Raw genomic sequence first — 15,115 nt, forward strand, 5'->3', positions numbered from 1 at the left:
AATAAAAGAACAATGGGGAAATAGTAAATAAACTATGTTTGAACCACACAAAGAAATATTAAGCAACCATTAAAACACTTTTGATTTAGGGCTTTGTAACACAGACTATAATACTTGACTTAAAATGATATAGAAATATGTATATATAATGTGGTATCAATTACTTCTTCACATGTACACATGTATATGAAAAATAATATCTCTGCATACATACATGTGTGTGGCTGCACGAGGACCCAGAGCTCCTCTGCAGCCCTTTGTCCTTCCCCATCCTCATGCCTGGTCAGAAGGGGAGCTGAAATCACACCATGAGAGTGATTCAGTATTAGAGACAGAGATGATTTCTACCAGATATCCACACGGGAAGATCTGAAAGACCCATGTCCAAGATCCTCGATTACCATTCTAGAATGGATCAAGGGAGAAAAGATTTCCCACTTTTAAACACAAAGTGGTTGCCTGGAACGCACATACTTGGGTTGATTTATTCAAATAATCAGAGAAACCTTTCTTGAGGAGGTAGCGGCAAAGGTAAGATCTGAGTGACACAGAGGAGTTAACATGTTGAAAAATGGGAGGTACAGTAGGACTTCCCAGAGAGAGGAAACATCTGGGCCCAGAGCCAAGAACAAGAGGAAGTAGGGTCTTTTCAAGGAACTAAATGGTGAACATGCAGTGTGAAGCCAGAAATATAAGCACGGCCAAAGGCAGTGACCTTTCAGTTCATCTTTTTAAAGTCATTGCAATATTTTGTTGTTTCTTCTCTAAAAGCAAGGAGAATCACTGAATGGTTGTAGTGTGCTTGGGGGGGAGTCCTGGGGGACATGATACAATTTGCTCAATGCAGAAATCACTCTGTCTGCAATACGGAGAATAGATTGTTAAGGTTCAAAATGGAAAGGGTACTAGTTAAAATGTGTAAGTGATAAATTTAATATGGTTAGTAGAAAAGAAGGAGAGGGAACCTGGCTGGTGTGGCTCAGTGGACTGAGTGGCATCCTACAAAACAAAGAGTTGCCAGTTCGATTCCCCGTCAGGACACATGACCGGGTTGCAGGCCAGATCCTCAGTTTGAGGCACATGAGAAGCAATCAGACATTGATGTTTCTCTCCCTCTCTTTCTCCCTTTTCCTCACTCTAAAAAAATAAGTAAGTAAATAAATAAATCTTTAAGAAAGAAAAGAAGGAGATAGAAAAGATAATACCTTAGTCCTTAGCTGGTGGAGCAGGATGGATGTTGAGGTCATTACTGATGTAGGGAACACATCACAGGGTAGTTTAGTTTGGAATATGGTGATTTTTAATGAGCTACATTTAGTTTGAGAAAAGTTAATTTTTAGGTGCCTTTATTTGCATTAGGCATATACAAATAAAGATGGTAAATAGTTTATACATCATTTTAGAGTTCGGAAGATATATATATATATAATGTTTAGGCTTATCTGGGAAGAGGTGGTAAAAATGAAAGCACCTAATGAGAGGTTATAGAGCAAAGAAAAGAGAACTTGGCATTGAGATTTATAAAGAAGATCTTTTAAAAGAGAAGGGAAGGATTAGTAAGAGAAGTAGGATATTAAAATGAACAGAACTATACTGTGTCACAAAAGCCAGGAGGAGAAAGAGCATTTCAGAAAGGAAAGCAGAGAGCATAGTGTTGAGCAATGAAGTGAGGAATTTAGCAACGTGAGAGTCATGGGTGACTTGATCAGGAGTCATTTTGGTCAAGGGTTAAAGATGCAAGATTAGAATGGGCTGAAATTTCAGTAGGCTTTGCAGTAAGAGGAAAGAGACAAAGAGAGAACAGATGTAGTTTTAATAAAGGAACATAATTTTTTGTTTATTTTATAATTGAAGAATCTTGAGTATATTTAAAAACATATGGGAAAGATCCCAGTGAAAGAGATTGTAGGTGTGCAAAAGCAGGCACACTGGGTTAGGTAAGAGTTCTGAAAACTAAGAGGGGGTGGGTTCCAAGCAAAGGTAAAGGAATTGGTCTCAGAAAAGGAAAAGAACACCTCTTGTGTAGTGAGATGGAGAGAAGATAGCGTAGGAGGCCAGAGAGAGGAACAAGTGTGAGTTTGGGAAGCTGACAAAATTCATTTATGTCCTATGGCTTCTATTTTCCAAGAGTAACAGGCGAAGTTTTGTGTTCGTTATGAAGAAAAAGGTAGTAAGTATGCTTGGAAGTTTGAAAAATGTGAAATTCATTTAAAATGTTTTTGTCGAGAATGACAGAGAGGACATTGACCAGGAAAATGTAGTAAGATTTTTAAACAGTGTTGAAAGCCTGCTTGAAACCAGTGATTATGACTTGAGGGAAGAACCACTCTTTCCTCTCTTGAGGTTCTCCAACATCTCTGGGCTGCATGGACATAAGCCAAGGGGAGGGGATTTCTGAGTTCCTTCAGGGTTGGCATCTTACCAGGTAGATGAGAAGAAAAGATAAAGGGCCAGAGAATCTAAGATATTGATGTGAGTGTTATTAAAATAATGATGCACAGCCAATATCAGCATGTTAGGCTACACAACCTTAAAGGTGCCTGATCTCCAAAGCTAAAATAATAAAACATGCAATTCAAGCTGCAAAAGCAGGAGAAAGTAAGGGGTCAATGGGAGGGAAGTGCCAAATGAACCCTCAAAAGTTAGAGAACCTGTATGTCAAAATATTGTGATTGAAATTGAAATCTAAAATTATGTATTAAAAGACATTGCGTGTAAAAGCTGATGGAACAAATGAAACAAAATTGGAAAAATACTGATAACAGTTGAAGCTGAAGGATGGGTGCATTGGGTTTCATTATATTGCAAAAGCACTTAGAAAAAAAACAGAGTGGAAGCAGCAAACAAAAATTTCCAAAAAATCACAACTAGTATTTATAGCTAAGATTGCATTCATAAAATAAGAATGGAAACCAGAAAGAAAAAACACACAAAGACTGTGTTAGGAGGTCCAATATACCAATCACAGCAGTTCAAAGAAGAGAATGGAGAAAGTGGAGGGGGAGGTAGGCAACAAAGAAATAATTTCAAAAATTTCCCAGAATGGAAGCACATAAATTAAAGAGCTAGAACATCATGAAGCTCAGTGAATGAAGACCCCCCACCAATGCACATCCTGGGAAGTTTCGATACACTGGAAACAAAGAGAAGAGCCATTTGATCTAACCATCTTTTTCTTAGTCCCTTACCTCCATTGTGTCCTCTCTTCTCTCGGCTTAAACTCAAGTATCAATGATTCTAATTAATTCCTTGCAAAGAACCTCCACTTCTTTCCCCCTCTTGTGCTTTCTCATCTGTTCTGAGCAAAATCATAACCTTGGTTAAATTGAATTTTCCTTCCACTCCATTTCTGCAGCATTGCAGCGGAAAATAAAGATGGGAAAACAAACAGTCATGTTGACTGGTGTCATTTCAAATTCATGATCATTAATCTCAAGTGGGTTCTTACCGCTGCCCAGCAATCAGATGATACTACCCTCATGCATTCGCTTTCTCGCTTTCCTAGACCACTCTTACATACTTGCATCTCTCCCCTCCATCCTCCAATACCTCCTCCCCAACCCATTCTCAGCCGTCACCCTTGCTCTCTCTACTGCTGAGTAAAGCCGGACCCTCCACACCACCCCACCCCCCTACATCCATGCTCACACATTCTACATTCTCTCCTGTCCCTGGGGATGAACTTGCCAAGCTCCCTGCAAGGCCATTCCTTCTGCTTGAGAGCTAGATCCAACCACTCTTAGCAACACTGTTCTAGCCATTCTCCAGTCTCTATCACACTTTCAAGCTTCCCCTGTAGGCTGTAGTATCCCAACAGCACACAACCTACTGTTATCTTCACACCTTTAAAAAGAAACTCTTTGGACTCCATATATTGCTCTCATTTTTGTTATGATAAATTTGTTTAAAATTTTGTCTGTACTCACTGTCTACAAATTATTTTCTCCCATGCTCACTTGAACCAAATAGGTTCATCCCCAACATGCAGCCAGAATCATTAATTCACAGTTGCCTCTATGTTGCTAAATATAATGATCAATTCTTGTCTTACTTGACCCATGGAAATACCTAATACAATCGCTCACTCCTTCTCCCTTGGCACACGTTTCTGTCACTTGTCTTCTAACATCACATTCTCCTGGTGGTGACTCTACCTCAATGACCAGTTATGAGTTTCTTTTACTCTTTTTTTTCCATGACTACGACCTGTAATTTCTGGAGGGCTCTACATCTACAGGCATCCTGGGCCTCTTTCCTTTTCTAGCTACACTCACTTCCCTGGTTACCTCCGCTGGCCTCCTGACTTTAAATGCTACGTATTGCTCACCACTCCCAGATTTGTATCTCCATCCCCGAACTCCATATCAATCTATCAAACTCCTTTAAGTTATCTGCTTAAATTTATTTTTTAAAAATATTTTATGTATTTATTTTTAGAGAGAGGGGAAGGGAAGGAGAAAGAGTGGGAGAGAAACATCACTGTGTGGTTGCCTCTCATGTGTCCCCTGCTGGGACCTGGCCTGCAACCCAGGCATGTGCCCTGACTGGGAATTGAACCAGCGACCCTTTGCTTCACAGGCTCTTGCTCAATCCACTGAGCTACACCAGCCAGGGCCTAAATTTCTAATAAGTCCTCTAATTTAGCACATCTAAAATTAAGCTTTAAATGTTCCTGTCAAAACTGTTCCACTTCTAATCTTGCCTATGTCTGTTAAAGGAAAACCCATACTTTTCAGTTGCACAGACCAAAGGACATGTACACCTGGTACAAAAACATAGCCTATAGGCTCTGTATTCCAGAGATCCAGATTCAAGTATATCTTACCACTTCCATGCCACCGCTCTGGTCCACGTTGCCAATATATTTTGTCACCATATTCTCTTGCTTAGATTATTAAAATTACTCCCTAAATGACCTCCCTTTCTCTTCCCTTGCTTTCCTTCAGTCTATTCTCTGAACAGCAGCCCAAATGATAATATTGCAACAAAAATCAGATAGTGTCACTCTTCTTCCCCAAATCTTCCAGTGACTTTCTATCTCAGTCAGAGTAAAAGTGAAGCCATGACTGTGACCTGCACGACCCTTCACAATTTGGTCCCTTTATCTCTCTTAGCTCACCTCCTACTTTCTCCCGCTCAGTCACTCCACTGAAGCCACACTGGCCTCCCTGCTGTCTTTCCAACAAACCAGGCACCACTCTGCTGTATGGGTAATTCTTCTTCAATCAAAGAAGTAGACCCACGAGAATATGGGACTTGTTTTAGGAACTTGACCTTATGCAGTTGAGGTCCCTGAGTTAACTGTTTTCAATTATTTGCTGCTTCTGTTGCTAGTTCTCAAATCAGCAAGGGAGAAAGTGGGCAAGAAAAGACAGAAATATAGTGGGATGGACTAAGTGCAATACGGGACCCTTGAGGACAATCTGGAACCAATGATGTACTCGAACCCACTCATCTCTCTCCAGAACTCGAGCTGTCTCTCACCAGCTCCACACTCTAGCTTCAGTACTGTAAGTGACCTGCAGAATTTAGCATTTTTTTCTATAGAGCTAAACATGCACTTGGCCCAGGAGTTGGAGAAAATGGAGGACATTCAGCAGGAGTCAGAAAAGTGGTGGTCCTGTTTGTTGCCCCATGTCAATGAAGTTGAGCCAACAGATCTGCGGCCATGGCATGAGTTGCAACAGCACCTGACCTTACAACGAACTTCTGAGTATAAAAATATCTGCTGCTTCACTTCACCTTACCAACTTTGGGCAAATTTCTCTTGTGGCCAACCCTGGCCAAGAAACACAAATGGGAGCTGTCTGAAATTAGCTCACCCATGTTGAGACAGTACTACAGAGCTATCATACTTCCCTCTGCCTGGAATGCCATTGCCTCTCCCTACCCACCCTCCATATCCACACATTTTTCAAGGATTTACTCTGAAGCCATCTTCCCTGGTTACCCTATCTAAAATTTCATTTCTTTTCAGATTTTTCATACCTCAGTCCTGCTTCATTTATCTCCTTAGCACTTACTACCACCTAATTTGTTTACTCATCTTTTATATTATTCTTCACTGCTGAATATAAGTGCCAAAAGGACAGATTTTTTATTCACTTCTGCATCCCTGGTGCCTAAATTTGGACTCAGCATCATAGGTGCTCAAAAATATTTGCAGAATAATATTTACATTAATGAACCTTAAAAGCTCTAGGGGAAAAATAAACAAATAATATACAAGTAACCAGGAGTTAGAATAGGATTGCATTTGAGAAATTCCATGATGCAACTGTTTTAAAGTTCTGAATGTAAATAATATCTAAACCAGAATTCTATAGAAAAACTCTCAAACAATGTTATGGTAGAATGAAAATAGCTTATATTGAAAAGTCCTGAAAAATTTACCTCTCACAGACCTTTCCTCAGAAAGTTACTGGAGAATACACTCCTTTCAAACACAAAGCAAACTAAGAGAGAGAAAAGCCCAGGGTGAGAACGAAGAACCAGGACACAGGCCTGTGTGGCAGGCCCAGACAAGAAGAGTCCAGCTGGGAGCAGGAAGTGAGAGGAAGTCTCCAGAAGTGGTGTCTCCAAGACAGAATGTCCTGAGAGCAGGATTAGTGGTAGTTACGTAGAGACTAGACAAACCATCCAATGAGATGTTTCAAACATAAAGGAAAACAAAAAGTGGTTCAAGAAAAGAGAATGTTCTCACAATATATTATATGGTTTGGATTTAGTAATATCTAAATCAGAATAAAATGTGAGTGCTTGAAGATAGATCTAATCCAAAAAGTATGTGTGTGGAATGTGGAAAAGGTGTGTGTGTTTGTGTCCCTGCATGAAGATGACCCATGGCTTGAGAGTATGAAAGAGTTAAATACTCTTCTTTCATGACAGTATGTTGATAGAGACCACATGAACAAGGGTGAGGATGGCTTAATGAGCCTTGTGTAACTACCGAAATGATAAACCTATATATAACTTTGATACCTTCTAATGGATAGATTTTGGTAGTATTTAAATGTTTGAAATGACTAGGTTGAAAGTAATAATGCTTAACATCAGATGTAAAAATAGTTTTGTGAGTACCAATGAGAAATACGGAAAGTTGCGCTAGACTATCTGGGAAAAACTGTAAAGACAGCAACATCAGAAAAATAATGTTTGCATTTTTAAGAAATATGTTACTTCTACCATCAAAAAAGTATAAAGATTTCTGGCCTGGCTGGTATAGCTCAGTGGATTGAGCGCGGGCCTGCGAGCCACACAATCGTGGTTCGATTCCCAGTCAGGCCACATGCCTGGGTTGCAGGCCAGTTCCCAGCAGGGGACTCATGAGAGGCAGCCATACATTGATATCTCTCCTTCCCTTCCTCTCTAAAGACAAATAAATAAAATCTTTAAAAAAAGTATAAAGATTTCTTAATGACTTTCTAAACCATATGATTATTTATTTTTTATAGTGATCATTCATGATAATGCATCTCATTAGCTAACTAGAAAATGATTTTTAGGTGCCTGAGTGCTAAGATTAATTTTTTCTACAAATATAATTTTTCTTCTCCTCTGCTGATATACTTGATGTCAAATATCGACTCTTACAGCTTGTTCATCTGGTAAGAGTGATATGCATTTCTTAATTTGAAGTATGTGCACAGTATTATTTAAATGAGGCTATAAAAGGTAGTAGAAAGAATATAAATGATGAAGCTAAACATATTAGTACATTATGTCCAAAGTTTAAATGGAAAATTAAAATAAATGACTTTTTATTAAAGGCACAATATAACCCTTAAGTTTTCTTATGAGCCTTCTTATGTGTCCTATGTTTATATATGTGACTTTAAATGCAAAATAAATGCAATCAAATCAGTAAACTTTTATTTTAAGTGCTATATTACCTGCAAGACACTGTACTAGGTTTTATGGGTTACTTCAAGAAAAATATATTTTTTTGCTCTCAATTTACTTAGTTGGATGGGGAATACAGCAGCGATCACAAATTGTTTTCCCAAATAGAGAACCTTGGGAGTGATATCCCCCAGCCTCCCCAGAAAGTAGGGTTGGCCACTGTGATAAAAGTGAGAGTTTTGAGTTGAGCTTCTAAGAAACCCCTTTTCACCTCCTTTTCTGCTTTTTCTTGGCTAGAAACGATTTGCTTGGTTGGCACTCTTAGCAGTAATCTTGGACCATGACATGACCTTGATATTGGAAGTCACTCACAAAGTATGACAAAGCAGAAAAACATTGTTTCTCCATATTTCAACAGAGCCCATTGTGCATGTCTCATACTGTACTAGAATTGCTGGTTTAACTCCATTTTTTTCTCTCTAGACTCCAAGTGTATAAATATAAGACCTGTCTGGACTTTATTTATTTTGTTATGCAAGTACCTAGCACATGCTTCTAGACAGTTTCACATACTGTATACATTGCATTGTGAATGAATAGATCGATTTCAATAGTATACCATGTTTCTGATCACACAATACAGATTTGTCTCTATTTTAGACAATTGTTGAATGCAGTCGAATAGCTGGCTATTTTACATAACATGCCATATTTTTATCACAACAGATTTTTTAAAAGATTTTCTCCCTTATTATCTATCAGCCATTGTTCCGGCTCTGAGTAGAACAGAAGTACACCGCACCATCTTTTCTGGATTCTTATTCTTAGACAATAGCTTCCTACAGTATTTCAATTCACCCCAGTCTGTTTCCCTCCTAAAGATCTGTCTGCACACAGCAATCTACTGCTAATGAAGGGTGGGAAGGGTTGAAATCAAAGTACGGTTTTAAACTTGTTAGTTATTGGTGGCTTGACTTTCTTGTGATCTTTTTAAAATAGTAATTTGAAATAAATTTCATCGTAAAGTCAATTTGGTTCAACATCTGTAACACATCAGGGCAATTTATGTAGCAGGCTCTCCAGGGGGCTGCCTGTGTCCAGCCTCCCTTCCGCAGTCTCTCACCAAGTGTGGAATCTCCCGTGCACGTGCGCATGCGTCCAGCCTCAGGTTTTTGTGGGTTTTTAAGCATTAACAATTTAGGTGGTATTGATGATGTAAACATCTGTCATGGCATGTTTAACTGCACTAAAATGTTTCGAGAAAGCCCTCAGTCAGACGGAGTGATTGGATTCTCATTTAGGCCAGGGCCAGGTGAGTGCGGGTAGGAGAGGTCGCGGGACGCGGGTCAGAGCTAGCCCAGCGCAGGTGCCGCAGCGCACGCAGGTGGAAAGGCGGGTCTCAGAGCTGTGCTGCGCGGTAACCGGTTGCTGGCCGCGGTGCTGAACACGCTCCCCGTCTGCTCCCAGGTTGACCCGCAGAGAGAAGCCCGGCAGGTTGGTGAAGTTCGCCTGCAGCCGCCAGTCTCAGGTTTTCAACTGTTGACTCCTGGTTCCCAGCAGGGGTCGCACAGGCTGCAGCCAGGGGAGTCGCCTGGAGAGTGTCGGGGGGCTTCCGACCAATTCCCACCGCCGCAGCTCTTGCCGCTCAACAGCAGCCCCAATTACAGCAACTCAGCCTATATTTATCCTCACACCATCCTCAAAATGTAAAAAGGTTGATAATTCTTCCCAAGTGAACAGCTACCCAATGGCTGATCTCCCTCAGTCATGCCTGGAAAAATGTTTACTGTGCACCCTTGACATGTCAGCCTTACTGCCGCTGTTCCCCTTCCTTTGCCGGCTCCACCCTTCTCCCATCACGCTCCTTTCCTTTTGCCCCTCTTCCTCCCCTGAGGTTTGCGCCAGGCAAAAATAACCTACATAACCTTTCTCCTACCGGCCGCAGAGTTGGGCGACTGACCGTAAGGGCTGGAATTCAGAACAGTTAGGCAGGCACACAGCTTGCACCTTCTCACTCAACAATCCAAACCGGGTGGGAGATCTCAAGGTCCCTAACTCGCTGTGTGACCTTGAACAAGTGGCAACTCATTTCTGAACTTGTTTCGCCCCTAACAAGACAGTAGCTTCTAGAACTGCGTGAGTTTCTTAGGTGCGCACCGGTCGGTCCCCTCTCCGTTTGGATCACCAACACTAGGTCCCTCTTTTTTGTTTTAAACTTTAACTACCTACCCTCCATTTTCCAGGCTCAGTTTGGTCAGGCTTGCTTCTTCCTCTCACCAGGCCCATAGCCAACTCTACCCCTTGTTGAGGGAGAACGTAGGTCTCGGCTACTGGAAGCGTCATGCCCCCACCGTCCCCGCCCCCGCCCCCTCCGGGTGTGACCAGCCCTTTTGAGCCACACGAGCCAGGCAGCGGGCAAAGTAGTGGAGCGAGCTCCTTGCACTTCCGTTTCGCCATGCACGGTCTCCGAGGTCCCCGCGCCCCGGGACGCTTGGGCAAGTGCTAAATGCAGCTGGAGCAGGAACGCGAAGGCAAGGCAGGGCTGGCAGGGCTGCCTCGGTGACAGGTACGTGTGTGAAGGCCGTCCAGATGCTGGAGGCGGAGAGGGACTTTGGGGGAGAGGATGGGGGAAAAGGGAAGCTCCAGAAGGAGCGGTGGGTCACGCTCTGTTCTCACCACTTGTGTGCGTGAGTGTGTGTGCGCGCGCGCGCCTGTGTGTGTCCAAGCCTCCCTCTCCCCGTGGCTCCCCGCCCTTGGCTCCCAATGTCACCTTCTACCTCCGCTTCTGCTTCTCACTTCCCTCTTTTTCCTCACCAAGCTTTCCTGCGCGCCCGCTCCTCCTTCGCACTCTCTGGCGCCTAAGGCGACCTTGTAGGGGACCAGCGCAGTGCAGCTTCTCGCATCCCAGAGCCAGTTAAGAGGAGCCGGAGGCTTGTGGAACGCGACGCCGATGGAGGAGCTGGGGCCCAACTTCACGTTGTCGGACCTGGGCTGGGACGCTCCCCCCGACAACGGCTCGCTGGCGGATGAGCTGCTGCTCTTTCCTGCGCCGCTGTTGGCCGGCGTCACCGCCACCTGTGTGGCGCTCTTCGTGGTGGGCGTCGCGGGCAACCTGCTCACCATGCTGGTGGTGTCGCGCTTCCGCGAGCTGCGCACCACCACCAACCTCTACCTGTCCAGCATGGCCTTCTCCGACCTACTCATCTTCCTCTGCATGCCCCTGGACCTCGTCCGCCTCTGGCAGTACCGGCCCTGGAACTTCGGCGACCTGCTCTGCAAACTCTTCCAGTTCGTCAGCGAGAGCTGCACCTACGCCACGGTGCTCACCATCACCGCGCTGAGCGTCGAGCGCTACTTCGCCATCTGCTTCCCGCTGCGGGCCAAGGTGGTGGTCACCAAAGGCCGGGTGAAGCTGGTCATCCTGGTCATCTGGGCCGTGGCCTTCTGCAGCGCCGGGCCCATCTTCGTGCTGGTGGGCGTGGAGCACGAGAACGGCACCGACCCTCGGGACACCAACGAGTGCCGCGCCACCGAGTTCGCCGTGAGCTCCGGGCTGCTCACCGTCATGGTGTGGGTGTCCAGCGTCTTCTTCTTCCTGCCGGTCTTCTGTCTCACTGTGCTCTACAGCCTCATCGGCAGGAAGCTGTGGCGCAGGGGGCGCGGCGAGGCCGCGGTGGCCGCCTCGCTCAAGGACCAGAACCACAGGCAGACCGTAAAGATGCTGGGTGGGTCTCCGCGCGCCCCCGGCTGTCCCTCCCACGTGCCCTCCTCTCCCCACGCGCCTTCTCCCCGAGTCTCTGCCGCTCTCTCCCGTTCCCCTCCGTCTCTGTCTCTGTGTGTCTTCAATTCTTCTTTCCCTCCTGTTTCTGTCTTCAGCTCCTTCCCCGGTCTCCTAAATTTTTTGTCGGGTGTGCGCGTCCCATCTCTCTCTAGAATTAAAAAAAAAAAAAAAAAAAAAAACCGCCCCTTTTTTGCTCCTGTTTTTATCTGTCTGTTCCTCTTTCCTTCCCTCCCTCCCTCCCTCTTTTCTGCCCCCCTCCCAACTTGGGCACAGTCTGGACTCTCTTTAGGTCTCTACCTCTTCGTGTCTCTTTCTTCCTTTCTTTCTTTCGTGAAAAAATGTCCTACTCATATATTTCCCTAAAGTGAGTTTTTTATATCAGCCCAGAAACTTTGCTTCAAAACTGAGGTATTTTATTAAAATCCTTTGTGATCTTTAAATGTTAAAGGTGGGGTTAAACTTTGTGCCTCTGAGAAAATTTGTGGATATCTAGGTTACACTAAGAAAAGCAGGCATTAAAATCAAGGAAGTATTCAGTGGTAAATTTAACCAAACATACAATCAATTTGGCTAATTCCGTCAGAGATGATTCATTTTTCTTTCAGTATTGTGATTTGCTTTCTGCCCTGCATTTTTTTTGAATTGAATAATCAAATCAAGTCTGTTTACCTTGCTGATGTGTGTGAGGAAGTCAGTGACAAATCCGTTCTGGAGTCTCCATTTCCTTTCATGATTCCCTGTCTTTCCAGGTAGAAAAGCCCATCATCTAGGACAGGCTAGGAGCGGCAGGTTTCCCACGTGAGAAAGAGGCCATGTGGAAGCAGACAGGACTTGCGTCCCCCCCCCAAAGGGTCCCTCAGGGGACATTTGGGTGCAGTGTCATGCCTGGAGTCTGCTGGACATGTGCTGTATGAATCCCACTTCTTCAAGTGTGTGTGTTTGGTACCAGGGAAGTAATACAGACTGTCTTCACACCCAAACAAATATTAATTCTACTTGCTTTTTCAGAACTAGAGTCTATACACTTAATTATTTGGACATTATAATCAATAGAGAGTGGGGCAAAAGCAGGTTTACAGTGGTGAGTACACCAGTTTATTCTTGTATGATTGCTTATTAGTTATTGTATTATTATCCATACAAACAACTGTAAGCCCACTTTTGCTTCATCTGTATTTTTTACTTACAGAGTGGGCAAATTAGGTTTATAATTATAGTGCAAATAATATAATAATTAATAAATAATAATACAAAAATTAACTGTTCCGTGTACTCACAACTGTAAACCTACTTTTTCCCACCCTTGTGTTTGTAGTTTTACAATTCTTGGACTCCTGTATGTTAACATGATCATTTATTCAAACAATGCCCCAAATTGTCATTTTCTAGACCAGTAGTTCTCACAATATGGCTAATAGATTGCAAACCTGCTGGGGCCCTCCAAAGACTCTGACACTCACGTGACTACTGTGACAGTCAGGTGCTACTATGCCACTTGATTTTGAGCATAAGTTTAACAATTTCCTTCAATTTTCTTTCAAGCCAATAATAATCCTCACTAGTGTCTCAACACCCATGTCAATTTTCTTTTGCCTTGACCATTTGAAGGGAATCACTAAAGTAGTGAAAGGACTGAAATATTTCTGTTCTTTTTCCTCTGATTTCCGAATTCTGAAAACAATCTAGAAATGCAGAGGTCTTGCAAAAATGGTCTTGCCACATGAAGACTTGGGTGGATGATAATTAATGAATGATAATCAGTTAATTTTATGGGCTTTTATACCCTACTGATGTCTACTGTCGGATGCAGCTCAGTGGTTCTCAGTCCTGGCTGTACATTCAGTCCTCTGTGAAACTTAAAAAAGAAAAGAAAAAAACAGGTGCCCTGGTCTCCTAACTGGAGATTTTAATTTAATGAGTCTGTGCCACATCCAAGGACTCTGTGCCCCAGGGAGTTCTGATCCACAGCTGCAGCTGAGTGTGGCCACTTCCCCTCGCGTGTGTTGGTTGTGTCTCACGCATGTAAAGTGGTGAACTATTGTGAACAACTAGTCTAACCAGTGGAAGCAATATGTCAAACCTATCACAAAATCACTCAAAAAGTTGGTAATAGGAATGACTGGGAAGCTCAGTAAAAATGGTCTAACTGTTGCTCCTGACAGACTCAATCTTGGTGAAAATGTAGGAATGGGAAAGGGCAGAACATCATGTTTCTCTGAAGTCAGTGGTCACACCATATAGAATCAAGCTGAAACTATGCCGTCCAAATGAAACATGATGTTCTAGGACATTTCTTGAACTGATGCTCACTCTCCCGTTGTTCTTTTAGCTGTCGTGGTGTTTGCTTTCATCCTCTGCTGGCTGCCCTTCCACGTAGGGCGATACCTGTTTTCCAAGTCTTTCGAGCCTGGCTCCCTGGAGATTGCTCAGATCAGCCAGTACTGCAACCTGGTGTCCTTTGTCCTCTTCTACCTCAGCGCCGCCATCAACCCCATCCTGTACAACATCATGTCCAAGAAGTACCGAGTGGCGGTGTTCAAACTTCTGGGATTTGAACCCTTCTCCCAGAGGAAGCTCTCCACCCTGAAGGATGAAAGCTCTCGGGCCTGGACAGAATCTAGTATTAACACAAGACAAGCACCTCGCTGAGCAAAGTCATCGCTTATTATCCCACACTGGAAGCCATGGCACAGCAGAACTTGGGAGGAAGTTGAAGGTTAATTGTGAAATTGGGACAGATAGGTGTGGAAACAGTTAAGGGTAAAAAAAGACAGAATGTGCCATGTGTGAGAAGTTTAATTTGGTTGCCACACTCATCAGTGCTCTCACACACTGTGTCCGCATATTCACTTCCTGTGATCTCGCGTTCTGTTGTGGGTGCTAGCAAGGGCTTAGTGATTTGGAGAACGGAGAAGGTGCAGAGAAGGCAATTATCGAACTCCTTACTGGATACATACGTAATCTGATTTACTTTTTCATAATAGTAAAAATGTGATGGAAAGAATGACATTAAAATAAAAAATTTTAAACATGACTTTAAAAATAGAGATTTTCAGATCGTCTAGGTCAGCACTGTCCACGAGAAATATAGAATGCAAGGTACTAAAGCATCAACATAAAACTATTAATGATAATTTTACATTTTTTAATACAAAGTTTTGGAAATCTGGTTTGTTTTTTACATTAATAATGTACCTTAATTAATGTACCTTAATTAATGTACCTTAATTAATGTACCTTAATTAATGTACATTAATAATGTACCTTAATAATGTACCAGCACCTTAATTTGGACAGTAAAGTTTTATCAGTAATACTTGCTGTATTAGATTTCATAAAATTTGCAGGTAAGAAAGTAAATTTACAAACCTAAGTTGTTCAAACACATGTTTTCCAATAACCTAAACTATTATAGTTTTTCCAATATATAAAGTTTTCCAATAACCTAAATTATTATAATTTCCAAAAACTATTATAATTTTTTAATATAAA

At 42.8% G+C, this 15,115-nt stretch overlaps 1 protein-coding gene across 1 annotated transcript; it reads left to right on the top strand.

The window, feature by feature from the left end:
- Positions 1-5,555: 5,555 nt before the first annotated feature.
- Positions 5,556-14,732, top strand: GHSR (growth hormone secretagogue receptor). Its single transcript, XM_037046701.1, has 5 exons — positions 5,556-5,756; positions 9,310-9,548; positions 10,086-10,158; positions 10,718-11,567; positions 13,953-14,732. The coding sequence occupies exons 1-5, from the start codon at positions 5,556-5,558 to the stop codon at positions 14,270-14,272; spliced, it is 1,683 nt and encodes a 560-aa protein (XP_036902596.1). The 3' UTR covers positions 14,273-14,732.
- Positions 14,733-15,115: the final 383 nt, after the last annotated feature.

This window comes from Sturnira hondurensis, unplaced genomic scaffold (genome assembly GCF_014824575.4).
Source record: "Sturnira hondurensis isolate 20B ecotype Veracruz unplaced genomic scaffold, ASM1482457v3 Scaffold0005279, whole genome shotgun sequence".
NCBI lineage: Eukaryota > Metazoa > Chordata > Mammalia > Chiroptera > Phyllostomidae > Sturnira > Sturnira hondurensis.